General features: G+C 57.3%; 1 protein-coding gene across 1 annotated transcript; it reads right to left on the minus strand.

Moving 5' to 3' along the window:
* Positions 1-476: 476 nt before the first annotated feature.
* On the minus strand, positions 477-11,806 carry LOC119089821 (sex-determining region Y protein). The gene is made up of 2 exons (XM_037212638.1): positions 11,724-11,806; positions 477-994 (listed from the first exon to the last, which is right to left on the minus strand). The coding sequence occupies exon 2, from the start codon at positions 987-989 to the stop codon at positions 477-479; it is 513 nt and encodes a 170-aa protein (XP_037068533.1). The 5' UTR covers positions 990-994; positions 11,724-11,806.
* Positions 11,807-13,723: the final 1,917 nt, after the last annotated feature.

Below are 13,723 nucleotides of genomic sequence, written 5' to 3' on the forward strand. Positions count from 1 at the left end.
AGCTTCCCATGACCTGTCGCGCTTCGCACCAAATTTAATGCCATTATAATGAAATCGCACGCAACAAGAGCCCGCTTGCACAATGGAGACAAAGTGCAGCGGCTGCAGATGTAATCGCTCGGGCGGTGAAAGTCGCGAGCGCAAAATAAACAACCACCGCTGAACGGGCCGGGTGCAAGCGGCAAGCGCGGAGACCGCCAGCGCGGAGCTGCGCGCCGAGAACGTTTTGCGGCTTTACTCAGCAGGTTTCCGCCGGCGCCCGCGCCGGCCAGACATCAGGTCAAGCACCGGGCGCCCTACTTAAATCAAGGGCCGCTGCTTTGTAATCAGCGTCGCCATTAGCGACGCGACCAATCAGTCTCCATTTAGGCAGCGGCCGCGGCGGCTGCGTCGGTGGCGCCTCCCACAGGCGCGCCGGCGCGCCCGGCTCAGCGCGGCGATCGCTCCGCTCCGCGCCATTGTCCGACGTCGCTGGGTCACCGGGAGGTGGCGCCCAGGCGGGGGCCGACGGCGCCGTGGGCCCGCGGAGAGGCGGTCTGTCGGCCGCCGCGGCCGGCCACGGCGCCGAACGGCAAGGGCTCTGTGCGCGTGTACTTACCGAGCATCTTGCTGAGGTCGGCGTTGTGCAGGTCGGGGTTCTCGTCGGCGAGTCGCTTGCGCTCCGTCTTGGCCCAGACCATGAAGGCGTTCATGGGCCGCCGTATCCGCGCCTCCTTGCCCTTCTTCTCCTGCGGCCCGGCTGGCATCTCGCACATTTTGCCCGGCATTAGTCGGTAGTCGTAGTTTGCCGTGCCAAGCATGGATGGCGGCAGGTGGCCCATGTAGCCGCGGGCGTACAGGTCGCCACCAGAGGGGTCTGCGCGTACCGAGTAGCCCATGTCCACGGGGGAGCAGCGATAGTCCATGGCAGGGTAATACTGCTGGTACATTGTCTGATGGGAGTACACCATCTCCGCATTCGTTGTCGGGACGATGTACTGGGCGTCCATAGTTTCTGGAAAGAACAAGCACGAGGTTATGAGCGTCATCGCCGTAGCGTGGAATACAAATCGCCGCTTTCCTTTTCGTCACCTCTTGTGCGCCCAATAAGGCAGTCAACGTCAAGAATGACGAATGACATTGATAATTATGGAGTACGGGGCACGCCGCAAGGAAGGCACATAGCGGCACCGTTAAAACACACCACACGTGCATGACCAATGCGTCGAGCCTGTCGATCTAGTCCACGTCACATAGCGACGGGTCACGGCGCGCGTCGAAAGCCGCCGGCGGTCGGTCGAATCAACACAAATAACGAGGTGAAAACGAGAGTGGCACCGCGCGCGGCCGCAGCGGCCGGCGCAACAGCCGGTGACGCCGGCCGCGACGGCGGCAGCGGCGCCGCGGCGGCGGAGGACGCGTCGTTCTCATCGGGCGCCGGCTGCGTTGCCCACTGACACAGAGCGCGGGCGGCGGCGCCGGCAGATGGCGCGTCTCCCACGCGGCGGCGGCCGGCCGTGACAGCTTGGTCTAGTTACGGCGCGCGATGTGCAACATTAGCCGCCGATTAGCCACATCGTTAGCCGCCAGCCTCCGATGGCTGCGCAGGTGCCACGCGCGCGGGGAAAACGGCCGGGCGCGGCCGGACGCGGCCGGTACAGATGGTACTCCGGAGCGGCGCTGCGCGCGCTCCATCTGGGGCCTCGGACGGCCGCTCTGCCACCGTCTCACTCCGGAGCGGCGCTGCGCACACTCCATCTGGGGCCTCGGACGGCCGCTCTGCCACCGTCTCACTCCGGAGCGGCGCTGCGCACACTCCATCTGGGGCCTCGGACGGCCGCTCTGCCACCGTCTCACTCCGGAGCGGCGCTGCGCACACTCCATCTGGGGCCTCGGACGGCCGCTCTGCCACCGTCTCACTCCGGAGCGGCGCTGCGCACACTCCATCTGGGGCCTCGGACGGCCGCTCTGCCACCGTCTCACTCCGGAGCGGCGCTGCGCACACTCCATCTGGGGCCTCGGACGGCCGCTCTGCCACCGTCTCACTCCGGAGCGGCGCTGCGCACACTCCATCTGAGGCCTTGGACGGCCGCTCTGCCGCCGTCTCACAGCGGAGGCAGCCAAGCCATGGCGAGCAAGATGAGCGTCACTGCTCGGAGAAGGGACGCGACCACACACTGAATATTTCTGAAGTGCGTGACCAAATGCTCAGAGTTTCCGTCCGCCACGGTGCTTAGTTACATCGGCAAAATATAAAAACAGTTCACCGTGCCAAAAAGTTCTTGGGACCAGATTTCAGTAGGCCATGATGTTTCCCCCACGGCTGGGCTGCAGACTGCCCTGCCGGAACCGACGTGGCGTGTGGCTGCGCCATTATCAGCGCGACCGGTTTGTGCGCAGCCGTCGGCCGCTCAATGCCGCGGATCTCCACGTCCCCAATTCCCGCAGATCTGGCATTTCAAGTCAGTGGAAACGGCTCGCGCCGACCCTAACGGAAAGCAGGGCCTAATCAGCGGAGCGTCCGCGAAGATTTTCATGCACTACTAACACCCTCAAGGTCGGCACGCCTCTTCACCTGCCCGGACGGAGAAGACGCGGCGCGCGATCGTCCGGAGCCGCCCTGCGGGACCGGGAGTCATCAGGCCGTCATACCGGCCAACCTCCGATGCCTGTCACGCGTCTGTCGACTCAACAACAGAGACGCAACAGCGAGACCCTCTGCCGGGCCGGAATGCATCTGGCAGACAGCCGCCGCTCGCTCGTCAAGGCTGTTTGCCAACTGAGGCGCCCGGCGTTTTTGTTCATTTGCGAAGCATCTGGCTGCATGTGTAATGAGTGAATTGATTGCTCTTTAAAGGCTGTAAGGGTATGGAAATATGCGAATAAAAATGTCGGGTGTATTTGTCATGCTACGTGACATGTCGTGCTGAGTGCGTCATAGTGAGACCAGAAACCCAATCAATTCATCTTGAAAAGCAACATTAGCACCGTATTTTAGTGACCGGAATTTGTAATGCGCGCACCGCGAAGTGGATTTCCACGCCATCTAGGTCAGCTGGCTCAGCTGACCATCTAGGGGTATTTTACATGATCTGGTCATAGACCAATCCGATGGGTCCGGGGTTATTTAATGACGTACAGCTGGAAGGTCATCTCCTTCAAAAGAATCAAGCCACAGCGTTTGATAAATTACAGTAGATTGTGTTGTATTGAGCGTTGCGACCTCTTTGGACGAACAGAGTGGTTAAATGTTTTCCGGTCACCAGTCTACACCTCGGAGCTGATTCACAAAACTGATATTGTCATAGCCTCAAGCTGTTATGACAAATTTTGTGGCGGAGCTAATCGAAGGTTGGCAAAGTGGACCAAATCCAACTTTCCTAGTCATGAATCATTGCTTAAGCGTTATCACGCGCTTGAGCCACACAAAAACCGACCAAGAAAACGAATTTAATCCTCGGGTGAAAAGAAACACCGCGCTCTTCGAGTAAAAGAAGCAAGGCACCGGATCGTCACCTTTTACCCGGACGCCTTGCAGTATCAGGCCGCGTAAGCCGACGGACGGCACCGATACGGTCACGGAGTCGCATCTTTGTGACGCGTCCGAGCCGGGGTCCGATCCCGGTCTCGTGCGGCATCCTCTTGTCGCGTCCGAGCCGGGGTTTGATCCCGGTCTCGTGCGGCATCCCCGTGACGCGTCCGAGCCGGGGTCCCATCCCGGTCTCGTGCGGCATCCTCGTGTCGCGTCCGAGCCGGGGTCCGATCCTGGTCTCGTGCGGCATCCTCGTGTCGCGTCCGAGCCGGGGTCCGAGCTGGTCTGGCACCGCATCCCTGTAACGCCTCCGAACCGAGCTGCGCTCCCGACCCGGCCCGGCGGCGGCACAGCCGGAGCCGGGCGCGGCCCGTGCCGGGCGTCCCGGCGCGCCGCCAAACTGGCGTCTCATGCTCGTCCAATCAGCGCAGCTCGCGCCACGCCGGTCGCCGGCCGCCAGCCGCCGGCCGCGACCCCCCTCGGCCGGGGGCTGTCCGGCGGGGCTCGGGCCCGAACGAAGATGACACGGCTGCTGGCGCAACAATGCCGCCGCTGCCGGCGGGGCGCGGGCGGACAGCGGCGGTAGGGCACCGACCGCCCGCCGGCCGATCAACGACGATAATCGTTATTTAATTATAGAAGTGATGAGCTGGCACTGCGGGCGGCCGATCCGGGGTGATAATGGCCTGCTATTGCAGCCGCCCAGCCCTCGCCGGATGGCGTGTCACAGCTGGGCCGGGCCCCGCGGCCGCAGGGGGGGGGGGGGGGGGGCTGCACAGTGGCAGGGAATGCTCCCCCGGGTGAGATCGGGGGCGGTGACAAGATGGCTGGCTCAGGTTGTGGCGCGGAGAGTGGCACCGCAGACAAAAACGCTATCATTATCAGATATGCTATAATGACACAGACGTTTTATATAACAGGCATAACTATCTGCCATTAAACATTTGTCATTATCTGTCAAGCGAAAAACAGATGTGAATGGGAAAGGTGTGGGCAGACGACTTAGCAAAAGTAACCTTTCACGGTTGGGGATTATCTAGTGCGGACCTCTCAAAATTGCATGCTCACATTTTAAGAAACAGCTACGAGTGGGCGCGGCTCGAACACCCACGAAGAGGAGGTAAGCATTAGTTTCCTTTCATTGTTCAGCCGCCTTGGCTCCCCTCCTGCAGAACAAAAACAAGCGTCTGCAAACCAGAGAACCTAAAAAACTCATCATCGAGGGCAAAAAGTTCAGATAAGAGCCGTCTGGTTCTGGGCAGCCGTTTCTGCAGCTCAGATTGCACAACTTTTACGATAGACCCCGTTCCTTGTCTGCGAGCACAACTGTTTAATATAAGAATTAACAGCGCGTATCCCTTATGAACAAAACCTTTAACACTATGACTTAACGGTCACGCCGTATCTATCCTCAGAGACCGCGGGAGCGTCAGAGACTGCGCATCCTCAGAGACCGCAGAGGCCTCCGAGACTGCAGGAGAGCGGGTGGAAACGTCAGACGCGTGTGATCAGACCAGAGGGTGCAGGTGCTTCGGAGGCATGACGCCGCGCCCAGACCCGACACCGGCCGGCGCTCGCCCCAATCGGTTCGCTCCGGCCCAGAGAGCGAGCCCTGCCCGATCGTGTCAGTCGGCCGGCCGACGCGCGGCCACCAGATCCGCGCTGCAGTCGGCTGCATCGAGGGCGGATCACGTGACGCCTGTAACCCCACACCGACCCTCCGGCGCCGGCGCCCGGGTCCGGCCGGCCCGGGTGACCGCCGCTGGCGCCCGGGGCATCCCGCCGCGCGCCGCCGCTGCCGCTGGCGCTGGTGGGGACCGCGAAAGGAGGGGAGGGGCTGAGGGATCCAGGGAAGGGTGTCGGGAGACTTGAACTCGATATGGGTGGCGGACGCATGTTGGCGCGGTGTTCCAGTTCGGCATCTGTTCCAGCCCAGCCTCTGTTCCAGCCCGGCCCTGTTCCGGCGCAGCCCCCGTCCCAGCCCCACGGAGCCGCCTCCCGGCTCTGGACAGCCGGGCCGGGCGCCGCCACCCACCCTCCCGTCCCCGGTGACGCCACCCTCAGTCTGACCGGGCGGCGGCCGGCGGCAGCGGCGCGCCGACGTATTCCCACGCGCCCGCCACTGCACGGCCGAAGGGCCAGCAGGCCGCTGTGGCCGGGCCGGACGTCAGAGCCGACGGGGTGGTGCCGCGCCCGGTACCGCTACAAGCACGTGAGATTCCAGATCGGCTGCGGTGTAGGATAAGATGCGATCGGGAGTGTGGGGCGTGCATGCACTACGATCGCATGACGCGTTGGACTTTTCTGGCGGGGCTTGTCACGAACGCCGCTATCGAGCGCGATGTGTTGTAGACCCCTGGCCTTATATAAAGCGGGATTCCCACACTGTAGATAACAGAGTAGTTGGAAATAAAATCGTGGTGCATAATATCACAGGCACAGACGTGAGTGAGGTAAACGAATTTTTGTTTCTTGGAAGCTGCTCATTTGCTGCAAGTTTTTCCGCTCCAAAGGCAGAAGGTTGCACTTTCTCATGCTCGTATATAATTGATGTTAGATAATCATGAGGTAATCCACCATAAAAGAATATGCGTGATGCAAGATTGCATTGCACATTCCCACGTTCCAGAAGACGATTCAGTGGCCATGTGTAAAAGCTTCTAAGAACCACCGAAGTTATCTCATAACTAAAGGATCAACAGGTGAAATTTCGGTGAGACGTTCATGTGGGGGGAGGGGTGGACGAAACGGACACTGATCTCCCAGATACGCTTCATCTCCCAGATCCATGCCCACAACGCCTTCGTTTTTTATTCCTGGTTCTAGATCAATTTTGTTTTACGCCGGGTTATGTCCAGAATACAGAAAATAGGTACGTGCGCACCGTTGAATGTCAGTCCCTCCTAGGTATTTCCAGTAATTTCAAATTTTATTGTGTGCAGATAATTTACCTGAATTGAACTGAACAAATGAAAAATCACGATACTCACATAACTGAGCTATCGGTGGTTGCGATGAGTACATTATGAATGCCTTTGGCGATAGTCATAACACTGTTAAAGTCGCTGCTTCTGATTCATGGCCTTGTGGAAGAGAATGTACTCGGTAAACATGTCACCATCTGTCCTATCCTTGCTAGCATCACGTTAAAAAACACCTTTACCGTCCAACTCAGTGTCTTGAAATCCGAAAATTTGGGTGGAAATCCGCATCCAATCACGTTGTTTTCTAACTTTTCTTTGATCTTTACATGTTTCCCTTCAGGGCTTTCACCGGATTCCTCGGTTGCATGAAAATTCGACGTACAGTTACAGCGGGCAGGCGACAAAGCACAAACAACGAGTGCGACAACATTGAAAATCCCACCAGCCACTCGACCACCTTTCGGTCTTTTTTCGCTCATCCACCCACCTTTCGGCCTTCCCCGACCTGGGGATGGGCCTGTAATTGCCGGCTCATGAGCAGTCTGTATTTGGCTTCAGTGCACAGCAATTGTAACGGTAACAAAATGATGCTTCCACATTGCTGTCAGATTAACGGAGACATCGGAGTCCTCCAAAAATGAGGAGCAGAATGGCGTCGAAAAACGCGCATTCAAAAACACCCGTTGAGTTTTCTCATCTTCAAAACTTCGCTTATGCTTGGTTCACTGCTTTTGGTAAATGTGATGTTTGGTCCTCACATTCCTGGCACCTTTTTTTCTTTTTTCACGGTCTTGAAATGGATAAAAAGTGCAATATTATTCTATGGCGCGAAAATCGACATCATTGTTTCAACCAGGACTGCTAAAAAAAAACAATCTAGGTTAGTTCTGATGTGACTTTTCGTCATTCACGGGTTACACAGGTAAACAACTGGTTACTCTCGTGTTGTACAACTTCCCTAGTGGCAACTCATGGCCACGTCTTGTTCATTTTAAGGCATGTCTTGCAAAAGCACCCGAGCGGTAACCACAGTCTCTTTAAATGATGCCGATGCCCACTTTAACTTTAAGAGTACGCACATTGACCTTTTCCACCTATACATTCAACTTTAGACTGGGACATGCTTACCCAACATTTCGAATCGCTTCCCTTCAAGGAACAATGATTCAACATATATTTGTTCCTTGAACGTTTGTTTGTTGCCCGTTTGTCGGGCATCTTTAGTTTTCGGCATCGCCATTCAGGAATCCGAATCCGCCGATGGGGATAACTGTCGTGTCACAAGCTTTATCAGCTGCTACCACAATGACTGCGATTGGACGTGAGGCTGGTTGAGAGGGGAATGCAAGCTCATACTCACGTTCCCGTCTCGACTCTATTCACCTTGACCTGTGGTATGATACCATTCTAATCAGGATTGCAGAGGTCAATTGAAATATGTGGGGTACAACCTGATATACAATACTGTTGTCAGCAGGAAAATCACAAAATACGCGCATTTCGCAGGCAAACAACATCACATTTCGTGAAAATTGGGGAATATATCCCCCAGCGGTTACACTCATGGTCTTCGAGTGTGTTTATCAATTTGTATCTGTATTTCTACTGTATAAGAAATGGTAGAAAGACTGGGGCGAGCAAAAGCTATGTAACAATACCTACTTATGAAATGCACCCAGGTCAACTTGGGTCACTCGCACTTTAACGATGTGATATGAACCAAATAAGCATTTGCCTAGTTTTGATGGGATAATTGCCGACAATTTAACATACAGGCTTGATGTGAAAATGCCAAATTATTTTAGGGTGATCTAAGCCTCAATGTGGTATATGGGCCAGCTCCCTTGATACACGTATGTTACGTCCGTTTGGCCCTTAATTCAGTTTCAGGTGCTAAACAAGGACGGGCACGCTGCTCGTCGTAAGAGGAAGCCAATGCTGTCCGCCTTTAAAGTGTAAAACACCTAAAAAGCTAAAACATGGTTTGCAGCTACACCTGCACGTAACGTTACCTGTCTTTCCCTCTTATCCTTGTCGCACTTTGGTGCGCTTCATAACACTCCCTCCTCTTCCATGCGTGACGCAATATATGGGCGGCCCTTTTCACTGTACTAATTATACGATGCTCTACCTTTACTGTAAGCCAGTGCATCGGGGTAGCCACGTGGAGACATGCTCTCAAGATTTTCACAAAACGAAATTGCAGTTCTTCCAGTTTTGCTCGTTGAGCGCGCGATGCGATGTTCATGCTGTCATTCGGAATGCTATTCTCCGGTCAAGTTGTCCCCCCCTTCCTGCACGGTCCAGCATGACCCGTCCGTTACTATTTTGCCCCCCCCCCCCCACTCTCACGGGCGTGGTTGCACATGTGGGTCGTGATATGCCAACATTTATTTTCGAATCACGGTTACCACCTTATTCTGAGAACAATTAACTCGACGCTTTTAAGAAGCCACAATCTCTTTAACTCAAACTACCATTGCGAACGCAAACATGAGCCCAACTCCCCATCGGTTTGTTTGCTCATGATGCCATGACATGTCTGCGCATTTGCGGTGCGCATGTACGACGATATTCGCCACATGACGAACACGGACAACTAGAGCAGCGCCAACCTCATTGACACACGGCCTAAGCAAGGGTTTGAAGCCAGATTAACAACGTGGCGCTGATCTTCCCACCCAGCCTAGTTGTGTCGAACCAGCCGACATAGTGGTTCAGTACCTTCTTCGCGCAGCCAGCAAACGAGGGGCTTTAAAAAACACGGCCGGGCTGTTGAGCTCTGAGGCACATCTTTCCTCACACATTTCCTTCCAAAGTTGCTGCGTCCCTCATATGCGCCAGCAAACGCAGCGCCAGCGCATCAGGTTGTCCGTGGCGTCAGCCCCGCTCCCAGCGCGCCGGCCTCAGCAGCACCAGCTGCTCCCACCTGACACTGCACCCCACCGCTCCCGTCCGGTGCCACCCGGCCGTGACCGGTCCTTGTGAACGGAAGTGGACAAAATCACGGTCCCGATTGGGGTTCACCTCCCCTCCCCGGCCTTCCCACCCAGATCGGGAAGCGGCGCTGGGCGGATCATGGCGCCGGCCCAGCCGCCTCGGCGCGTGCTGAAGGAGCAGCGGCAGCGGCAGGGGCGGTGGAGGCGGCGGGCGGGCCACCGCAGTGCACGTGCTCAACCGCGCAGCCGACGGCCGTCAGCGTTCGCGCGGTCGGCAAACTCGCACATAAATCGGGAGCAGGCGCCGCGCCGCGCGGCCGCCGAGACTGGCCGGGCACAGCGCACGGCAAGTGCCACTCCACGCTCGGGCGCGGCCGGATCACGGACACGGAGGCGCCGCTGGGGACGGCCGGGCCACGGACACGGAGGCGCCGCTGGGGACGGCCGAACCACGGACACGGAGGCGCCGCTGGGGACGGCCGGACCACGGTACACGGGGGCGCGGGCGGGGACAGCCGGACAACGGTACACGGGGGCGCCGACGGGGACGGCCGGACCACGGGACACGGGGGCGTCGCTGGAGACGGCCGGACCACGGGACACGGGGACGCCGTTGGGGACGGCCGGACCACGGTACACGGGGGCGCCGACGGGGACGGCCGAACCACGGACGCGGGGGCGTCGCTGGGGACGGCCGGACCACGGTACACGGGGGCGCCGACGGGGACGGCCAGACCACAGGACACGGAGGCGCCGCTGGAGACGGCCGGACCACGGTACACGGGGCGCCGCTGGGGAAGGCCGGTCCACGGGACACGAGGGCGCCGCTGGGGACGGCGCTGGGGCCGGGGGCAGTCAAAGCAAGAACGGCTACCGCGTGTGACCTGGGCGGCGGGGGCACGCGACAAAAAGCGGCTGTCCTGTAGCCGAGGGGGGCGCGCGGCGCGTTTCGGGAGACAGCAGGTGTTAGCCGCGAGTGAGGTGGTTGACAACGAGACGGTGGCGGCCAGGGATGACCCGGTTGTCACGTCGGAACGGAGACACGGCTGCGCTACCGTGCCACGATCGTGGCGGGGTGCTGTAGCGCTGGCAAGCTCCGCTCCGGGCGGGCGGCACGGGCCGTGGGAGGCGACCAAGTGGCCAGGGAGACACGTGCACCCGTGCCGTGACACGGTGACCCCTGCGCCGGTCGGGCTCCGCTGGGGGCGGCCGAGTCGTGAATCTTCAAGGTTTATGCCTCCAGGTGCGCTGATGGCGCGCCGCATTCGCTAACGAGATGCCCAACAATAACTGTGCGACTCAACAGCCAAATTAGTGTTGTTGGTGATGAAATAAAACCTGCAGGAACGTGACGGTCCAGGGCTCGAGGGCTGGTGCCACCTGGTCTTTGAGGGCCATGCGGGAGCTTTGTCACAAGAGAGGGGAGGAGGTAAGACCCCTTCCATCCTTGCCTTCGTGGAATTCGATGTAGCGATTGAGTCTAAAGTTGCATTAGAAGAAATCCTTTGAAAATATCGGTATCTTCCTCTATTTTAGACTCGTGGCGAGTCACTGCTTCCATGCTAGATAAAAGCTGTGGGGCAGCCGCTGCGCAATAAACGCGGACGATGCACTCCGCACGGGGAGGATAGGAAAATGAGGAAAATATACTTGAGGAAAATATTCGGTGCTTACGGAGAGTTCCATCAGGATGCGATCCTCAAAGCACAAAGAGGACAACGTTCAGAGAAATTCGGATTCGAATATACGTTCTAGCGTTCAGCTCGATTTTAAGAGCATATTTAATGGACGTTGCTGTCAACATAGTTGGGAAGCGCGTATCTATATACACATTACGTCGTTTGGCAGCAGTCAAATGCGAACCGTTCACTTGATTTTGGCTACGAGGAAGCCCCATACACACCACTGCTACACAGTTTTAATTCTGGTGTTGACTGATGATGTCCGTTTTGACCAACACAGCTGATGCAAACTTCAAGTTTTGCACACATTAGTTGGCTGGCTTTCAAAATACTTGCAGCAGGAGGGCAAAAAATGTACGGGAAGCCGAGTACCTGATCTTCTAATTTGTGCGCACGAGTTATCTAGCTAAGCCTGGATACATGAGCTGCGGCAACGAGCGTTGTCAAACTCACTTTCATGCTTCCATACGCTGCGGTTTGCACCCTGCATGACAGGTAGGCCTGTTGCAGCGAGACCCCAGCCAACCCGGACGGCGGGCCGCTGGCCGGGCCGCCGTCGGCCTGCTTACGTTCGACTGCGGGTTGCTCCGGGCGTGCGGTCGCCGTCTGTCGCTGCGCAGTGGTCGGCGGCGGCGGCGCAGCGGCGGTCGGTGCAGGCTGCGCTCACCTAGGCGCCGGTGCGGCCGTCAGCGCCGAACAGCGTCCCCAACACCACCATACCCGGTCCAGTCACTGGCGCACAACCCGCCGAGCGTCTGCCGCCGGCCAGCCAACGGACCATGCGCGCTGACCAGCCGCCGGTCACGTGACCGCCGCGCCGCGCGCCGATTGGCCGCCGCCGAGATGAGGGGCGGAGCCGGCGGGCGGAGGCTGGAAGTGACAGGAGAGCACGAAATTAATGTGGAGGACGCGGCCGGCAAACACCCGAGTTTTGGATGCCGGACAGAGATAAAAGATGGCTACCTTAAACTGTGATGTGCCATTTCTCGGACGGTCGGCGGTCGCGCGCGGCCGACGGCCGGCCGCCGGCTCCCCGCCGTCGAGGTGAGACACATTCCGGACCGAGGAGCCCAGCTCCGGCGCTGCGCCCACGAGCACGGCCAGACGGGCCTGACGGGGCGGGGGCAGCGCCGGAGCGGCACAGATGCGCGCCCGGAGGTGGGAGCGGACGCGATGGTGGCCTCACCGTCACCCCAGAGCTGACGATGATAGGTTTCAGTCGCGCTGAAACAAGGAACATTTGTGAGGGGTGAAATGGATCGAGAGTTATCTACACCGTAATGTGAATGGACTCAGTCTTTTCGTCACGTGACATAAGTAACACTTATGTCACGTGACTAACTAGACGCTTATCGCGCAGCAGTAGAATGAAGTACGATTTCGAAACTCATCGGCCGATGGCGGATAGTTCATCTAGTGAAAGACGTTCGAATGCCCAGTAATGTGACCACAGCTGTTTCGAGGGGTCATTATTTTCAGTCCGCATAACGTAGAATTTCGCTGGATCGCATTTGAGAGGGATTTTTGGACTGGATCGTCATTATTTGTCGGCCCAGAATCTAGATCCGTCCCGAACAAAATCGGTGTCGTTAAACATATGCAGCCAATTGAAGCATATTTTATCAGCAGAACGGGACCGTTCGGCCTCCTGCAAGTCACTGAATGCTGCTCAACTTATTTAAAAGTTACGCCTCAAATTTATATGGGGTTTTGAGCTGAGATAGGCAGATGCTATATAAGGCACTTGATATAATTCAACTTCTGAAACTTGAAGTGACTAGTCCGGGGCACATGTCTTCGGGGGTACAGTTTATGTGTGACATACTCAGCAATGACAATACACGAATGCATTGGAGGCTCTGCTACGTCGGCGGATGTCTCAAAGGCGAGGCATTCCCTTTGGAGATTTACTTGAACGAAGGTGTTTGATATGGGCAGGTGGATGATGCCTCCCGTACCAAGTAAACAAGCAGCTCCAAAAACTAAGAACATTCGGAAACAAGTGTTATTTCGACGTTATGGAGGTGAACCGATGTGCATCATTCACACGTAAGGAGCCCGTTCAGCAGGGCTGCCCTGGAATATTGTGACTCGCTTCTTTCCATCTACAGCCACAGGCGCGATCACTTATTTCTCCAAATGCTGCCGTAAGCTATCCAAACCCCTAATTCGGCGCCTATGGCCTCATTTATAGGGGAACCAAAGGCAAACGCAGTCAAGGGCGCACGTCGCTGTTCTGTTCCGACAGCAAGTGCGGAGCCCCGGACGTTGATGGGAGCATGAAGTGGGAGTGTCATTGGCGTACAACCTCACATTGTCCCATGCGGCAAACGTAACTGTGGGGATCCTGAAGAAGAAAGAAGAAATATATTTCCATAGTCTGTATAGTTATTTTTGACGATCCAGATATGTTATTTTTAAGGCCACCCTTGAGGGCTCCTGTGGGGGACACCTCGAAATCGGGCCGTCCCCTCGAAAACGCAACTGTGAGCACCGGGGAGAAACCGGCAGGGGAGGCACCAGGAACTCTTTAAAGGGCGGGCAGGCTAGTGCTCATGGTGGGCTTCCGTTGTAGCGGAGCCTCTGCAGGTTAGAGGGCTTCCCTACAAATTGCAGGTTCATTATGACCCGAATTGCGCTGCGCCGAAGTCCCTAAGCGTGCATGCA

Source organism: Pollicipes pollicipes, unplaced genomic scaffold, assembly GCF_011947565.3.
Source record: "Pollicipes pollicipes isolate AB1234 unplaced genomic scaffold, Ppol_2.1 Scaffold_3087;HRSCAF=3621_pilon_pilon_pilon, whole genome shotgun sequence".
Lineage (NCBI taxonomy): Eukaryota > Metazoa > Arthropoda > Thecostraca > Pollicipedomorpha > Pollicipedidae > Pollicipes > Pollicipes pollicipes.